Below are 16,233 nucleotides of genomic sequence, written 5' to 3' on the forward strand. Positions count from 1 at the left end.
TCTATGATTGGTTAATTCACTTGTTTATTGTTTGTTTGTTTATTTGTTTGGAGTGATTTATATGGTACTTCTCATTCATTCTCGTTGATCAGAGCAATAGTGATAATTTGATAAGGAGATTACAATCACACCAACATGCCAATGAACATGTTCAAAAGCATATGGGAAAGTGAAATCTAAGTGAGATTTTGCTATGTGGAAGAAAGTAAACAAACCTGCGGAGAGAGAGTCTTCAGGAGTGATCCCTTACAAAAGCACTGTACTAAGATGGTAATATCATAATACTTACATAAAAACCATAGTTCTGTATGAGTAGTACTATATTCATATTCCATAAGGTCTGAACATTATTCTGTTAATGCACATTCTCGACCTTACATTGTAAAAAGACGTCTCTCTTTTCCAGCCGAAAGTCATGAAACCTGTGCATAGGATTGTGTTTCATGAGTTATTATCTTTCTCTGTCTTCACCTCTGTGAGAGCAGACTTATTGTTTCTTTGCAGGATGTAGGAAAGGGTGGTGCGCTTCATTCCGGCCATTGCTTTTAGAGCAGACTAGTTTTCCTCTTTCCTTTTGAAGCAGGAAATAGGAAGTCAGGGTGTTGGGCGGCATTCATATAGCTCTGATTTTTGTCCTGCAGAAGTGTGCAACACTTAAAACGTCACACATTAATATGCGTTTATGAAAGCTCTCAATTCTCATTGCTGCACATCGTAAAACAAACAGCATGTTATTATTGTTTCAGCTTGACCCCGCTGGCCTGTCAGGCTTAGAGTTTGTTCGAACAGTTTTTTTCCTTCACAGTCACAGCTTTATAATGTCAGGAAATGGTTTGTCAGTGAAGAGGCTTGACCCCTGGGAGGGGGCCACATCCGCTCTTTGGACCACTTCGGGGCTGGTTGAAGGACAGGGCCTGGTGCTGTAGTCGGCAGAGTTTTGTTAGCAGAGCAAAGTCTGGATTTGTGCTTGGAGATCAAGAACAGCAGCAGTGGTTAGGGTTAGAAAGTGTAAAAGTATTTGCCCAAGACTCACCGCCACATTGCTGGGGTGTTGTTATTGGTTGCCAGGTTTTGCCGTGTGGTTGCTAAAATGTTAACAAGTGAGCATTACTCTAACACTTGTTAGGGTGTTCTGGGTGGTTTATAAGATGTTGTATTAGGATGCATTAGGGCTGTAAAATCGATTAATTGTGATGAATCGATTTTACATCCCTAGGATGCATAATATATTTTATCGGTTATCAGCCATAGCATGAAAGTATATATCGCCCTATTAGTATGAGCCACAATTTTGATATTGGTGCTTCCATAGATTACATTAATGTATCTATTAATATTAATGCACATAGAGAGCCTCCACGTGGCGCATCCTGGAAACTCTGACTAACACTCAGAGGCCAATCTCTATACAACCTACGACTACAAGTTACATCAGAAGCTCCACCAGTCTTTATATAATAAACATCAGAATGTCTTCATCTCTAAACCAGAAACACGGGCTCCCCTTAGAGCCGGTTTTGGCAGTTGCATTACTCAACATTGAGGGATACACGATCATGAAGGCAGAAGTAGTAGCACAACAAAGCAGCAATTATGACATCCTTTGCTTACAAGAAACGCACCTGAAGCCCACTAGTAGAAGACCAATTATCCCAGGCATGAAGCTTGCTGCCGAAATCAGACATGAAAAGTATGGCTCAGCAATTTTTGCCAAACCATCATTGCTTATAGAAAATACCTGCATTAACTGCTCTGACAATAATATTGAAATTATTACCATCTCTCTTGCTAACATCTCAATAACGTCAGTCTACAAACCACCAAGCAACACCTTTGAATGGAACAATATCCCACTACACTGCCAGAGAAAACACCAAATAGTCATTGGAGACTTCAACTCCCACAACACAGCTTGGGGCTACCGTGACTCAAACGGCAACCTGGTAGAAGAATGGGCTCAGGTTAAACGTCTAACATTAATCCATGATGCCAAGTTACCACCATCTTTTAACAGTGGCAGATGGAAACGTGGCTATAATCCGGACATATGTTTTACCAGCGATGAAATTTCCCATTTAGCAGAGAAATTTGTTTTAGATCCGGTGCCAAGAACTCAACATCGACCCATTGCCTTAAAAATAAGCTCAGTCATTGAGTCAGTGGAAGTTCCTTTTAAGAGACGGTTCATTCAACCTACGAAAAGCCAATTGGAAGGAATACACCGATTTAATGGAGTCAATGATAGAAACAATAGACCCCACTGTCACAAATTATGACCGTTTTACAAGTTGCATCAAAAAGGTTTCAAGAAAGACTAGTGTTGTCAAATGTAAATGTGTACATATTTAATTTTAAAGGGCTTTTGAAAACCTAGAGCTATTCAGCCAAGAATAACAACTAAGTTAACTAAAAAAAAAAAAAAAAGCCCAGAACTTCTGACTGATATGACACAAACAATGTTAACCATTTGTACAGAACCTGGTACCGTAACATTTCCGTAATGTGAAGTACCGGGTCTTTTGACAACACTAAGAAAGACTATACCAAGAGAATGTCGTAAGAGCTACATTGCCAGAATGTCAAGTGAAATACTACCAACTCTCAAAGAATATGAAAAGGAATACCTAAGAGATCCATATGCTGACTCTACCCACAAACTTGGTGACACCATTCTTGAATTAATAAGCGCCCAAAGAAGGGAAACCTGGCAGGATATGATAGAGAACATTAACTTCTCAAAGAACAGCAAAAAAGCATGAGCTGTTTTTAAAAAATTAAGCGGTGACAAAATCACTCCTCCAGCCGTGACCAATGTCACACCAAAACAAAATTGCTTCACAATTGATTGAAAATGGCGGCAGCCATGGAAACAGGAAAGCCTCTGGGTTTAAAAGCTCCACCAAGCTCTGTAACCATGGTCAAAAACTTTCACACCTCACAAGACCATTCACTAGAGCTGAGCTTAACTTAGCCATGAAACATCTCAAGAATGGTAAAGCTGTTGGCCCGGATGACATACCCAGTCTACCTTGGAGTCACCTTAGATCGTACGCTGTCCTATAGAGAGCATATCATCAGACTGAAATCAAAGATCAGCACAAGAAATAATCTTCTCAGGAAATTAACCAACAGTAAATGGGCAGCTGACCCAAACACAATTAGAGTATCAGCTCTGGGACTATGCTACTCTGTAGCAGAATACGCGTGCTCTACCTGGAGTAGATCATGCCATGCACAAAAGATTGATACATATCTCAATGAAACATGCCGGATAATCACTGGCTGTATAAAAACTACTCCCTCACCCTGCCTACATGCCTTGGCCGGAATAACACCTCCAGATATAAGAAGAACTGCTATCAGCAATGAGGAATGGACCACTGCAGAGACAGATGAAAGGCATCTGCTCTACTCCCACCAAAAGCCAATAAAGTGTCTTAGGTCCAGAAAAAGCTGTATGGATACCACACAAGCCATAAGCACATCCAAGAAAGCCTTTATTGAAACTCTTTGGCTTGATAGATGGAACGCCATTTGTGTGGGGGCAAGATCTTGGGAAGCCAGAGGAATCATCCCCGTTGAGTGTCCAGCCAGCGGCAACAATCAACCATGGCCTATCTGGAAGTCCCTCAACAGGCTACGAGTAGGCCATGGAAGATGCTTACAAACGTTACATGCGGTCTCTCACCAACCAGCGAGTGCGGTAGCGAGCAAAATATGCAACACCTCAAGCAGTGCAGCCTAGCACCGCAATGCTCAGATCATGATCTAGCAGAGCCCAGCTACCACGCCATCAGTTGTGCTACACACTGGAAAGATTTAATATAAGATCGTAGGACACGAAGAAGATTAATGTATCTAGCACAAACAATGCAGAACAAACTGCTGAAATACATGGGGTAAGAGAGAGAATCTCTGTATTTGTCATAGGTTATTTTATAACTACGTGTGCTTTAAACTGCGCAGGTGCGCGAGAGAGAGCCCATGAAAGCACCAATAATCAAAATAATTTACTATCAAACATACTGATAAACTAACATGTTAAATATAAAAATATTTAAAACAGCTAGTTCAGAAATATTCGGATACAACAGTCATACATGGCTATTAGAACCGCGTGTCCTGTGACAAGTTTGCCGCATCTGCGCAAGGACGTTATCAGTCTTAAAGGTCTGCAAAATCAGTCAATGGTGAAAATCAAAAGTAGATTTATTTTAAAGACCAACAGTTTAACACTAAATATTGGACAGAAACGAACACGTTAAATATTAAAATATTTAAAACAGGTAAGTTCATATATTTGGAGTAAAGTTAAATTAAACGGACGTCAGTCATACAGAGCTCCGGACCGCGTGCCCCATGACGAGCCCAACGCACCACCACAGAAACAAGGATAAGATGCGTTCTAACATAACTGTGGCGTTAAACTCAGTTAGTGAGGGTGAATAATTCTGAGTAATTTGTAATAACTAATTATTCTCTGTATTTTGAAGTGCCCACGATAACAATATTGTGCATATTCATTATTGTGATATATCGCATTACCGAATACCGGCACAAGTCTACAGCAGACGATGTATGTCTGTGTTTGTGGTTGGACACTCCTTCGCTGGCTACAGGCTCTAATCCTCATTTGCGTGTGTGTGTGTGAAATAGCGGGGCAATTTGATAATAGCCGAATTATAATAGGCCGCCTAATAATAATAATAGTAATAATTTAATACATTTATAGGAGATAAGCCTAATATCGTCTTGACTATCGACAAAGAGATCTGCTATTGTCGATATCTCTGACTATCGTCGATACACAATACTATAATCTTTCGGCACAACCCTACTGTCACAATATCATATTTCCACTCAAGATTATAAAAAAAAAAATCATTAAAAAAATATTACTGAAATATCTATAGATATTTTGGGGAAAAATAGTGCTATCAGTCAAATTAATCTTTAACTTTGTTTATTTTGAGTTTTATCTTTTTTGGCCAATGAATTGCACTTAAAATATGAGTATAGGGAGGTGGAGTGGGAGTTAATAAATTATAACTGTACAAAAGCATTAAAAATATATTTTTAATCTGTACTTCCTTCATGCTGGGGTTTATGACCCACACTGTATCTGTATATACATGCTTCAATACTAGTATGCAAAAAAACATTAAGGCAAATGAGTAGTATGTCTAAATTCATAGTATTCATAAAACAGTAGCCGAAAAGTACCCGGATGATTTACTATTTCTGCTGAGATTCTGAAGTGTGCATCTGATGGACATAGGGCTGGGCGATTTTTCCGATTTTATCGATTAGCCTAATTCGAATTTAATGTTTTGCCACAATTTTATTTAAAAAAAATCAAGGAATCACAATTGTGAATAGAAACCAAACGTTAGAATTAGACACTTTGACAATATGCCAATGTTAACAGTAAAGAGAAAAGAATGATCCAACCGCATGTCGGTGCACGTGATTAACCACTCACGTGTGACGCGCTCTGTGAAGGACCATAAATAGAATATATCCAAGGCTCCAGACTGTGACCAAATGGTCTCATTTTGTGACCATTTTTTCTGCCTGTGCGTTGTTCAACTCATAATCGCTGCCATTTCTGTTGCATAAGTGAAACATAAAATGGCAAACGAAACTGAAAGCATAACGAAACCGCGCTACTCGTTTGAACTGCGCAGCACTTAGAGAGTAGAGCCTGGTTTATACCAAGCGGCAACCTCCCGGTCTCTCGCTTGAAACCAACACGGAAGTGACTAAAACTGCAATTCATCGGCTGGCCGCAAGAGGCTGGCTCCAAAAGGGAGTCAGTACCATAGACCTGCCATGTTAAAATGCCCAACTTTACAGCAGAAAAAAATATGTTTACAGCCTGGTTCAAAAAGTGGTTTTGGTCTATATAGCTAATTTTGCCCTTCATGACAACTGTGAGGGGGGTGAATTTTTTTTATAACTCATCCGTTTAAATTATATTAAGCCTTAAAATTCTGCATAATTAAGGGCGTGGCCACTTGAGTGACAGGTGGACTGCCGCTCTGCTCCAGAGTGTGAAACTCGCTAGACTGTGAAACTTAGAAAAATGGCTTTAAAGATTTTTATTTGTCCAGAAAAATTCATTATGGGTAGGACACTGGAAATCTGGCAATTAGATGTTTTAATGAAAATGATCTCAAGCTTGATTTCTACCGCTATTTTGAAGTTATTGTACTCTGCCTTTGCACTGTCTGCCTGCAAAAAGTGAGATGTCACGCCAAGGCAAAAGGCAGTAGCTTCCACATTATATACAATATTTGGGTGATATAACTCCTGGCTGGAACAGTAATATTGACGAACGGCTAAACAAATGCAGTGCACCGTAACTTAATTTGAGCGATCTAAAACAAAGCCAAAGAGCAGTAACTGATGATACTGTGTTCTGCCTTGGTTTCTCCAGGGCTTTTCTCCAAGATACTTATACACATGATAAAGGAGGTCATATATGTCCCAAAATGATCAATAACTCATTTCGACCAAAAACGAAGTTATGGTGTTTTGTCTTTGCATGGCAGCACTGCTGTCACTATAGACGGGCGTTGTTTCAGCAACCAGCTTCACCCACGTCCCGCCTTTTTGCCCATTTTCGATTATCCGGGAGTGACGCGCGGTGAATCGCTGCCAAGATGGCGGCGGTCGGCTCCGCCCAGTTTAGGCTTCAAAAATGCTTTTCTGAAACCTGCGAGTGACACTACGTCCATGTTTTTTTACAGTCTATGGTTTATACTTGACGCGTCGACTCGCAGGGGAAGCCAAGCAGGGGAAGACAAGAATGTCTCCGATTAAGCGATTGAGGTGTTTTGTTGTTGGATGTAATAATGAACATAGCAGTCGTCATTTACTCCCGACATCTGAGCCCCTGAAGACGCAGAGGATTAACGTTACTTTAGTTTTTGAAGGGAATGCGCCGATCCCCGATCTGCCTAAATGCGTCTATGTTCGCGTGAATCATTCGTGATCCAGCTTCATCTACAGCGAATCATTTGTGATCCAGCTTCATCTACAGAAGAAGTGAGTATAACGTTTTTTTATGAATCTTTGCAACTCGCCTTTCCTAATAATGTGCAAGTTAGCAAGTTTCACGGCTGAAGTTTACAGTTTGCTCATCACCCCACGGAAGAGAGGGGCGGGGTCAGCAGAGCTCATTAGCATTTAAAGGGAAATGGACTAAAACGGTTTGCTGAAAACAGAGCTGATTTTGACGGTAAAAAGGGTGTTTTTTTACACTACCATTGAGAAATTTTAACCAAAATATGTTATAGACTTTTCATTAAGACCCTAAAGAATCATATCAACTTGTGGAAAATGGGCATCCGATGACCCCTTTAAACCAGAGAAGGTGGAACATGTTGGTATTCTTGTGGGGAAAAAACATGCAAGCACTGTCACTGACAGCAACTCAGAAAGATGCAGTAGTAACCTTAACAATTTATTTGAAGAATTAACATTTGTATATAGTCTAAAGCAAAAGAGTTGTAAGAATGCTGAAAATCTTTTAGAGCTCATAATTTGTTTAAAAAATATAACATTTCTTACTGAGCGGGCGTTAGGACCCCGGGGGAGGCTGCCGCTGCACATGCTATTACTGTTTACTCTATCACATGCCAAATGCCTCATTCTATACCTGCATTCTCAGTTTAAATGCAGAGATCCAAAACAGTGAATCTAATCATCATTCAGGCAAAACTTTGCTTCAAAAATGAGTCACACTGCTGACATGATCTAATCGCTAGCACACCCAGAGCACATATGAGTTAACCTATTCCTCTTATCGGCAAGACATATCGGCATAATTTTTCATATCGGGCTGATGCTGATATTTACATTTAAAGCCATTATCGGCCGATTCCGATATTGGTCCAATAATATAATGCATCCCTATCGTGAAGTACCTATTCAGAGACTGCATGATTTTGGATGCATTCAATGTGTCGTCTTTGTTTCTGTTTTATGATGGATGGCAACCAGCATTAAGGTGTAGGTATGCTGCCAACTACTAAGGTGGAGTGTCAGCCAGATAGTTACTGCCGCTGGATTGTGTGTGGTATTAATGTGATATCAATATTTCCTTTTTTAAATATCACAGTTATCTGCAACACTCCTACAGTATACAAAATCAGATCCATGCTGATATTTGCTTTAAATCCCCAACTCTTAAGTTTGAGCTGTAGTAATAGGGATACTTGCCTTAGCAAGCAGCAGTAATGATGGGGTGTGTGTGTTTTGAAGGGAACTGGAGCATCTGCAGCTGTGTGTGTGTATCTTTGTCTGTGAGAGCGAGGCAGTTTGAGATTGTTAGGGAGCAGCTGCAGGCTATCTTGGAGTGGATGAGGGGTTACTGGGTTATTGGGCTTTGTTGAGCATTAAAGCCTCTCATTTGCTTTTAGTTCCCAAACTGTGGCGTCCTGCCTGCTTTCTGAGTTTAATCCATCTAAGCAGCTGCTGGCTCTGGCCACTAGGCTATATCTGATATGAACCCATCACGCTGTCTGTGTCTGATTCGTTGTGATCTTGATCATCTTTATGATATTTTGTCATTGTATGTGAGCTCCTGATGTGACTGTATGAAATCAAGTAAATATAATAAATGTCCCTTTCTGTGTCTCTCACAGGACAGTAGCGTCTGAGGTCAGGAAGCAGGTTTCCCGGGAATATGGCTCTCCACAACTGTCCAAAAAACGTGCTGGAGCTCATCAGCCGGTTAGTGTGTACTTGTGTTTATTCATGTATATTTCTGCTTGTCTGCACACGGTCTTGTGGGCTCCTGCCAGGTCTTTGAGTAAGACTGAGGGCGTAATTGAACACTTTGGATAATACTTGCTTTGAAAACAAACCGGGGTGCAAGACTTTTATACGCACTTCTGGTACTGATACTATATTAGATACTCTTGTTCTTCTGAAATTTAGCAGGACTAAATTTAATATATAAATATTTACAATGTCACATGCATTTGCGCTGGTGAGGTTTCACATTAAGAAACAAAAAAGATTTAAGGGATATAACGTGGTGCAAAAATGTATTTAGATATACTTAAAAATACATTATATTCAAATGTTTGGGGTCAGTATGTTTTTTTTTGTTTGTTTTTTTTAGATGCATTAAATTAGACATTTATAAAGACATTTATAATATTACAAAAGATTTCTATATCAAATAAATGGTGTTTCCTGAAAAATCCTGAAAAAATGTGTCGTGTTTGCAAAAATACTAAGCAGCACAACCGATTTCAACAAATCAGCATATTAAAATGATTTCTGAAGGATCATGCGACACTGAAGACTGGAGTAATGATGCTGAAAATTCAGCTTTGCATCACAGGAATACATTTTTGGAATAAACATTTGAAAATATATTCAAATAGAAAACCAGTTATAATTAAATTGAAATAATATTTTGCAATATTAAGGTTTTTACTGTAATTTTGATCAAATAAATGAGCTTTGGTGTGCATAAAAGACTTCCTTCCAAAACATTAAAAACAGACCTCAAACATTTCAATGGTAATATGTCCAAGTGGCATCTATTTAAAGAAGAAAAAAAAGCACAACACAAGTATGCTTCTCAAGCAAAGCGTTCACATTTCTTTAGGTTTCAAATGATAAAACAATAGTTGTACTGTTCAAAATGAAAACAAAAGTATTTGCACACTTTCTTGTCAAAGTGTCTAATGTTTTTAATTAATATGATTATCTCCACCTGTGGTTATACCTGTTTGGACACCTGTGTGAAGCTGAGTAGAAATTACTTCATACAGTCAACAGAAAATCACCTTCACACCAGTTGATCAGAGGTCACTGAGTCAAGAATGGCTCTGAAAAGTTAGTTTCTGAGAAAAGGACTTGCACAGTGTGTTTGTAAATGCCAGTCGGTTGGATGTTTTGTATCTAATGCAATATGACATTTTGAAGTGTGACCAAAGTGCCCAAATCATTTTTGGGACCTCTGTATATATGTGATTATAGATGGGAGTGAAAAGGGGAAGAGGAAATGACCACAAGCCACAATCACTTCCCTTTCTTTTCCCCAACACAAGGTTATTTTGAAGTTTTCCTGTACCCTTTTTGTATATGCAGTGCTGGTAACTGCGAAACTATAACTTAATAAGCTGCAAACATCCATATTAAAAAATCATTAGCTACACTACATTTTACAAACAGCTTGTAGATAACTGCACTGAAACTATATAAATTGATCATATTACACAGAATCAAGTTTTGGAGTTAAAAAGCGTTAATTGTACTATGAAAACATACTGTTACTTAAAAAAACTAAGCTGATGAATGGTTTAAACACATAATAAAAATAACTGCCAGTTTATTTTCAGAGTAAAAGAGAAGGTTGAAAATAGTCTGAAAAAATAATTATTTAATTATTAAACTAAATAAAAAAATTTTTGTACCAAATCTTTACTGTAGGTGAACATAAAATTAAATAAAATAAAGAAAATTTACCTTTCAAAAAAAAAAAAAAAAATAGGGTCCGTAATATTAAAAACAAAAAGTTTTATTGAGCAAGGATGCATTAAATTGATCAAAAATGACAGTACAGACATTTATAATGTTACAAATGATTTATTTATCAAATAAATGCTGTTCTTTTGAACATTCAATTCATCAAAGAATCCTGATTGAGGTTTTGATTGAATTTGATCAAAATATTGAAGTAAACAAATCTTCAGATGATGAAGTTTAATGGTGTCGAAATTACACTAGTAAAAATTTGTATAATTTCTTAGACCCACAGGTATTCAGTCATTTTGCTTGAATTTTCAATGTGAGTCCTGTGGTGACACATGTACTCTTCTAGGTGCCTCTGACGGAGGTGGTGGAGCCAGTGGACTATGAGGAGTACGTTAGCAGCCATCCGCCAGGAGCGGAGCCCGGACCCCTCCGACAGCTGCTGGAGTTCCCCAGCGATGACCTGGAGCTGCTGCTGCAGGAGAGAGAGTGCGCCACGATAGAGCCGCCCGTCCCGGAGGAGGAGTGAGTCGCTCATCGCACACACAAACAAACACACACACACGCCACACTATAATGAACCTTGCCCTTCCTCACGCCCTCACTGCTAATCAAGTAATCTCATCATCTTGCTTAAGCCATGCTGTGCTGCCTGTAAGTGCACTGAGGGTATCTGGGGGTTTGACGTCATCTCTTTTTGCGCTCACTGTTGATAGCTCACTGGACCCCAGAGTGAGGGATGCCCTGGGGGTCTACACCGACGACTGGCTCATCATCCAGAGGAAGTGAGTATTCCTCCTTCTACATGAGCTTCGACTAAAAAAATACACATACAGTACCAGTTGAAAGTCTGGACCTACTTTTTTATTTTTATTTTAGAGTAATAGTAAAACCATCTGAATTGTTCTCTCAGTAAGCTTACTGAGGTGCATCCTGGGATGTTTCACACAGATACAGTTTATGTTGTGTACAAAACTAATTTGAATAATAAAAAAGGTCTTGCTTAAAAGCCTTTAAACTAAAAGGTTTCAGTTTCATAATGAGCATCATTTGAGTGCGTCTCTGTGAGATGATGCTTTGACTGGTAGTGTGCAGCATAAATGCATACTGGGGGACAAGTTAAGTAGAAAGTAGAAACATGCTGCTTTGTGGTCTCTCAGGTATCAGCGATACAGCACAGCACAGACGCCTCATAACTCTGAGCGGCAGCGGGAGAAACAGAGAGGACTTGTCAAGCAAACCTTTGAGCTGGATGAGGCCGCCATTGATCGTCAGGATGAGCAGGTAACTGTCTGACAAGTAAAACACTAAACGCACGCAGTACATAGAATCACACTTGTTGTTGGAGATGTGGCCACAGGCTTGTGACATTTTCCAGTCGCATTCACTCTTCTTCTCCCAACCATTTACTGTCATAGCTGCGACTATGTGTATAAGTGGTTAAAAAAAGTGCCTAAAATAATAATAAAAATCTTAACTGAACAAAGTCTCTCAAGCTATTCTGTTTTATTAAATCTAAATAAATTGATAAATATAAATGGATAAATGATCATTACAAAATAATAATAAATAAAATCCTCAAGTAAGCAAAGTCTTAAACTAATTTATTTTTTTGAATTTCATTTTCATAGTTATTATTTAATTAAATGGAATGTTATACTCGTAAATTGCATGGAAAAATTATCATATTAGCAAAGTCTCAATGTATTTTGTTTTATTATTTTTTTTTACATTTTGTCTATTGTTAAATGAAAGAATGTTAGTAATGAAACACCTAAATGGATAAATGGTAATTATGGGCTTTGTAAAATAATAAATGGGTTTGTAATTGTTATATTTTAGTCTATTATTTACAATCAAACTTTACATTTACAAAGTGACAAATAGGCAGTAAATAATAATAAAAATCCTCGAGTGAGCAAAAAGTCTCAAACAAATGTTATTTTAATATTTATTTCATTGCATTTATTATTTAATTAAATTGAATGTTATAAGTCAAACCTGAAATTGTCTGGATAAATGATCACATGAACAAAGTCTCAAACTATTTTGTTTTATTATTTGATTTTCTAAATTATTTATTATTAAAATTAAAGGATGTTATCATTAAAAAATGAGAAAATACCCGTATAACTGATCATTATGGTCTTTGAGAAATAATGAATGGTTGTAAATACAATATTTTATTTTGTTTTGAATGTAAATAGGTTAAAAGGCTAGTTAAATCAAAACTGAAATTTTTTATTTAATTTCCTTATCCTCATGTTGTTCCAAACCTGTATGAATTTCTTTCTCAACACAAACAACACAACACAAACAACACTTTCTGAACACAAAAGAAGATATTTCTTCAGTTGCTGGTAGTTATTGACTTAGTATTTTATTTTATTTTTTTCTATACTGGAAGTCATTGGCTACCTGCAGCAACATTCTTCAAAATATCTTCTTTTGTATTCCACTAAGAAAGAAACTCATACCAATTTGGAACAACTTGATGGTGAATAAATGACAGAATTATAAATGAACTATCCCCTAAACTAAGAAATTAGTTGGCTCAACAGTTATTGTTATGGTCATTATAAACATGTCATTATAACTTTGAGAAGGCTTGTCCTAATGCAGAGTTTTGTCTGTGGCAGGATGACTCAAAGAGGCACTCAGTGTCGCTGGATGACACGCCGCGGGGAAGCTGGGCCTCCAGTATATTTGACCTGAAAAACTCCACTCCTGATGCGCTGCTGCCTTCCGTGCTGGAGCGCACGGCTGCGGAGGACATGGACCGTCGCAACGCTGAGAACCGCCAGCAGTGCCGCCACACTGATCTGCTGGGACTTTACCCTGCGCCGGATGAGGTCTGAAATCATTACACACAGTGTGAGACAGAAAGTTCAGGACTATGTGAGAAAGAAAGTAGAAAAGGAAAGTAGAGTCTTCTGTGTAGGAGACGATGAGTAACACTCAACACTTTTATGTAGGAGAGCTGTCAAACGCTGAAGTTCAAAAGCAAAGACATCTCTCTGATGATCCAGCTGTGATTTTGTTTGATCATGTCAAACGTCTTCTTTGTCTTTCCTCCGTCTCTTGCTCCTCCGCATCGACGCTGCTCATCCTCTCGCTTTATGTCTGTGTGCACATTGTTTCTGATGACTGAGCAAACGTTGCCATGGTGCTGACTGAGTCGTAGTCATGATGACGGTTCTTTGTGTTTGACAGGATGAGGCTGTCGAGAGGTGTGCCATCCCAGAGGTGCCCAATGAGCACAGCGGCCAGAGGATCATGGTCAAGTGTTTGTCGCTCAAGTAAGGCTCTCAACCTCACCATTCAGTCATGCAGTCATTCTGGAGTGGTGGAATTGTTGGTCATATTGCAAAAACTATTACAAAGATGAAGAATAGCAGGCAATAAAAAAAGAGTGTTTGTACAATGACAAAAACTAAAGAAACTATAAATGTACACAAAAGAATTGCAGAAACTCAAAACAATAAAACAAGAAAATGACTTGTTTTTGTGTTTCAGTCAGTGTCGGATGTGTTCATTTAATTTATTTCCTCGGCCTGACTCGAGTATTCTGTCAAAAATAACTTCCTTGTCACTGTAAATCACTGAACGGTCCTATTATTCAGTTGGTGACTATTCATTGATTGCGATGTAACACACCTTCTGATTACACATCCACCCTGAACAGTTAAGCCAGCTGCAGTATGATCTGACTTGCTGTGGTTGTTCTTCTAGATTTGAGATTGAAATCGAGCCAATATTTGGGTCACTGGCTCTGTATGATGTCAGAGAAAAGAAAAAGGTATGACTATGTGTTCTTAACCTTGCAATGTTTGGATAGTTACTGAAAAGTTTGTGGGTTCAAAGCAGGTTCCTGTAAAGCACTAATGAGATCATGATCAATCGAATGACGTTTCCCTTTCACGTCCATGCTCAGATTTCAGAGGATTTTCACTTTGATCTGAACTCGGACCAGATGAAGAGCTTGCTCCGGCCCCACAGTCCCCACGTAGCCATTTCCACACTGGCCCGATCCGCTATCTTCTCCATCACATACCCGTCTCCTGACATCTTCCTAGTCATTAAGGTATGACCATATGACCAGCAGGGGGGCGCAGTGCTACATGTCCTTTAGAGGGTACAGAAGGTCAGAGTAGGACAAGAGTAACTGCAGGTCATAATAATGATGATTTGTTTTTGTAGAATTTTCAGTGGCCCTACCACAAAAATATGTACATTTTATAGAATATAAATGTTCTGTATTTCTGTTCCAGTATACACTACCTTTCAAAAGTTGGGGTCAGTACGATTTTTTTTTTGTACATATATACTGGTATTCAGCAAGGACACTGAAAACTGATCAAAAGTAACAGTAAACACATTTATAATGTTAAAAAAGATTTCTGTTTTAAATAAATGCTGTTCTTTTGAACTTTCAATTCATTAAAGAATCATGAAAAAATGAATCGCAGTTTCTTGAAAAATAGCAAGCAGCGCAACCGTTTCCGACAATGAATTTTAAAGCTTTATCAAGACATTTTACAGGAGTCATGACTTCAAGCTTTAGAGATGAGTCAAACCACAAAAGCAATATTAACGAAAGAAGAAATAGCACATTTTCCTGAGTCCTGACCTTAAGCCAATTCAGATGCTGTTGTATAACCTAAAGAGAGTTGTGCTATAAAGACAACTCATAAATATTGATAAACTGAAACAGATTTGTTGGCAGGGATGCTCCAAAATTGCTCAAAAGTCTAATAAGCAGCTTCATTTAGTGGAGGTTTTGCTGCTAAAGGATGATCTAAAGTTACTCAATTCAAGGTTTCACTTACTTTCTCCACCCTGTACTTTGAATGAATTCTCAATAAAAGTATATTCAATAAAAATGTGAAAAGTACAATTGTTTGTGTATTATTAGTTTAGTCAGATTGTGTTTATCTATAAATGTGAGTTGAATAAAGTCAGGCCATATTATGCAGATATTATTTATTATTGGTGCTTGTAACAAAGTTTGTAAGGGGAAGAAGGAAGTGACTCAGGTAGGCGGTTTGGAGACTCGTGGCTCTTTTATTTCTTTCTTTAAAGTTCAACAAAACACAATCGGGGCGCTTCCAGCGCGTTCTCACTCACTCAAGGCATAAACTCAGTTCAATCAGCTCTCCTCCAGCTACGGGATCGCCACGAGTCCCAGTCTCTCTCTCGCTCTGTTCTCCAGTCTGCCCTTTTATCCGGTCTCTCCAGGCTAATTACTGCAATCAGACACAGGTGTTCATCATTTTGCACTTGACCTACTTACTCACCGCTCGTCTCCCGTCCCTCTCTCCCGCTGCAGACTTCGCTGAACCACGCCCCCCTCGCCACAGTGCTTAATTAATAATAATGGTTCTTATTGTTATCAATGTTGAAAACTGTATTTGCTGCTTAATATTATTCGTCATACTTTTTTAGGATTCTTTTATGAATAGAAAGTTCAAAAGAACAGTATTTATTTAAAATAGTAAAGACATTTATAAGGTTACAAAAGATTTCTGTCACTTTTGGTCAATTTAATGCGTCATTTCTAAATACAAGTATTATTATTATTATTATTTGTTTAATTTGTTTAAATTATTAATCTTATGTATCCCAAAATTTTGAATGGTAGTGTATCAGTTTCCACAAAAATATTAAGCAGCAAAAACTGTTTTCAACATTGAAAAAAATAAGAAATGTTTCTTAAGCAGCAAATCAGCATATTAG

The 16,233-nt window shown here is 38.2% G+C and overlaps 1 protein-coding gene across 6 annotated transcripts in view; it reads left to right on the top strand.

Moving 5' to 3' along the window:
* Positions 1-16,233, top strand: part of dock6 (dedicator of cytokinesis 6) — a 62,269-nt gene that overhangs the window by 4,908 nt on the left and 41,128 nt on the right. For all 6 annotated transcript variants that reach the window (XM_016570327.1, XM_016570329.1, XM_016570330.1 and 3 more), the window contains exons 2-9: positions 8,652-8,739; positions 10,847-11,022; positions 11,214-11,282; positions 11,658-11,781; positions 13,137-13,349; positions 13,711-13,796; positions 14,230-14,296; positions 14,432-14,581. In XM_016570327.1, coding sequence (XP_016425813.1) covers positions 8,652-8,739; positions 10,847-11,022; positions 11,214-11,282; positions 11,658-11,781; positions 13,137-13,349; positions 13,711-13,796; positions 14,230-14,296; positions 14,432-14,581 — 973 coding nt within the window. The remainder of the gene's footprint in view (positions 1-8,651; positions 8,740-10,846; positions 11,023-11,213; positions 11,283-11,657; positions 11,782-13,136; positions 13,350-13,710; positions 13,797-14,229; positions 14,297-14,431; positions 14,582-16,233) is intronic.

Source organism: Sinocyclocheilus rhinocerous, unplaced genomic scaffold, assembly GCF_001515625.1.
Source record: "Sinocyclocheilus rhinocerous isolate Xijiao unplaced genomic scaffold, SAMN03320098_v1.1 scaffold292, whole genome shotgun sequence".
NCBI classification, from domain to species: Eukaryota; Metazoa; Chordata; class Actinopteri; order Cypriniformes; family Cyprinidae; genus Sinocyclocheilus; species Sinocyclocheilus rhinocerous.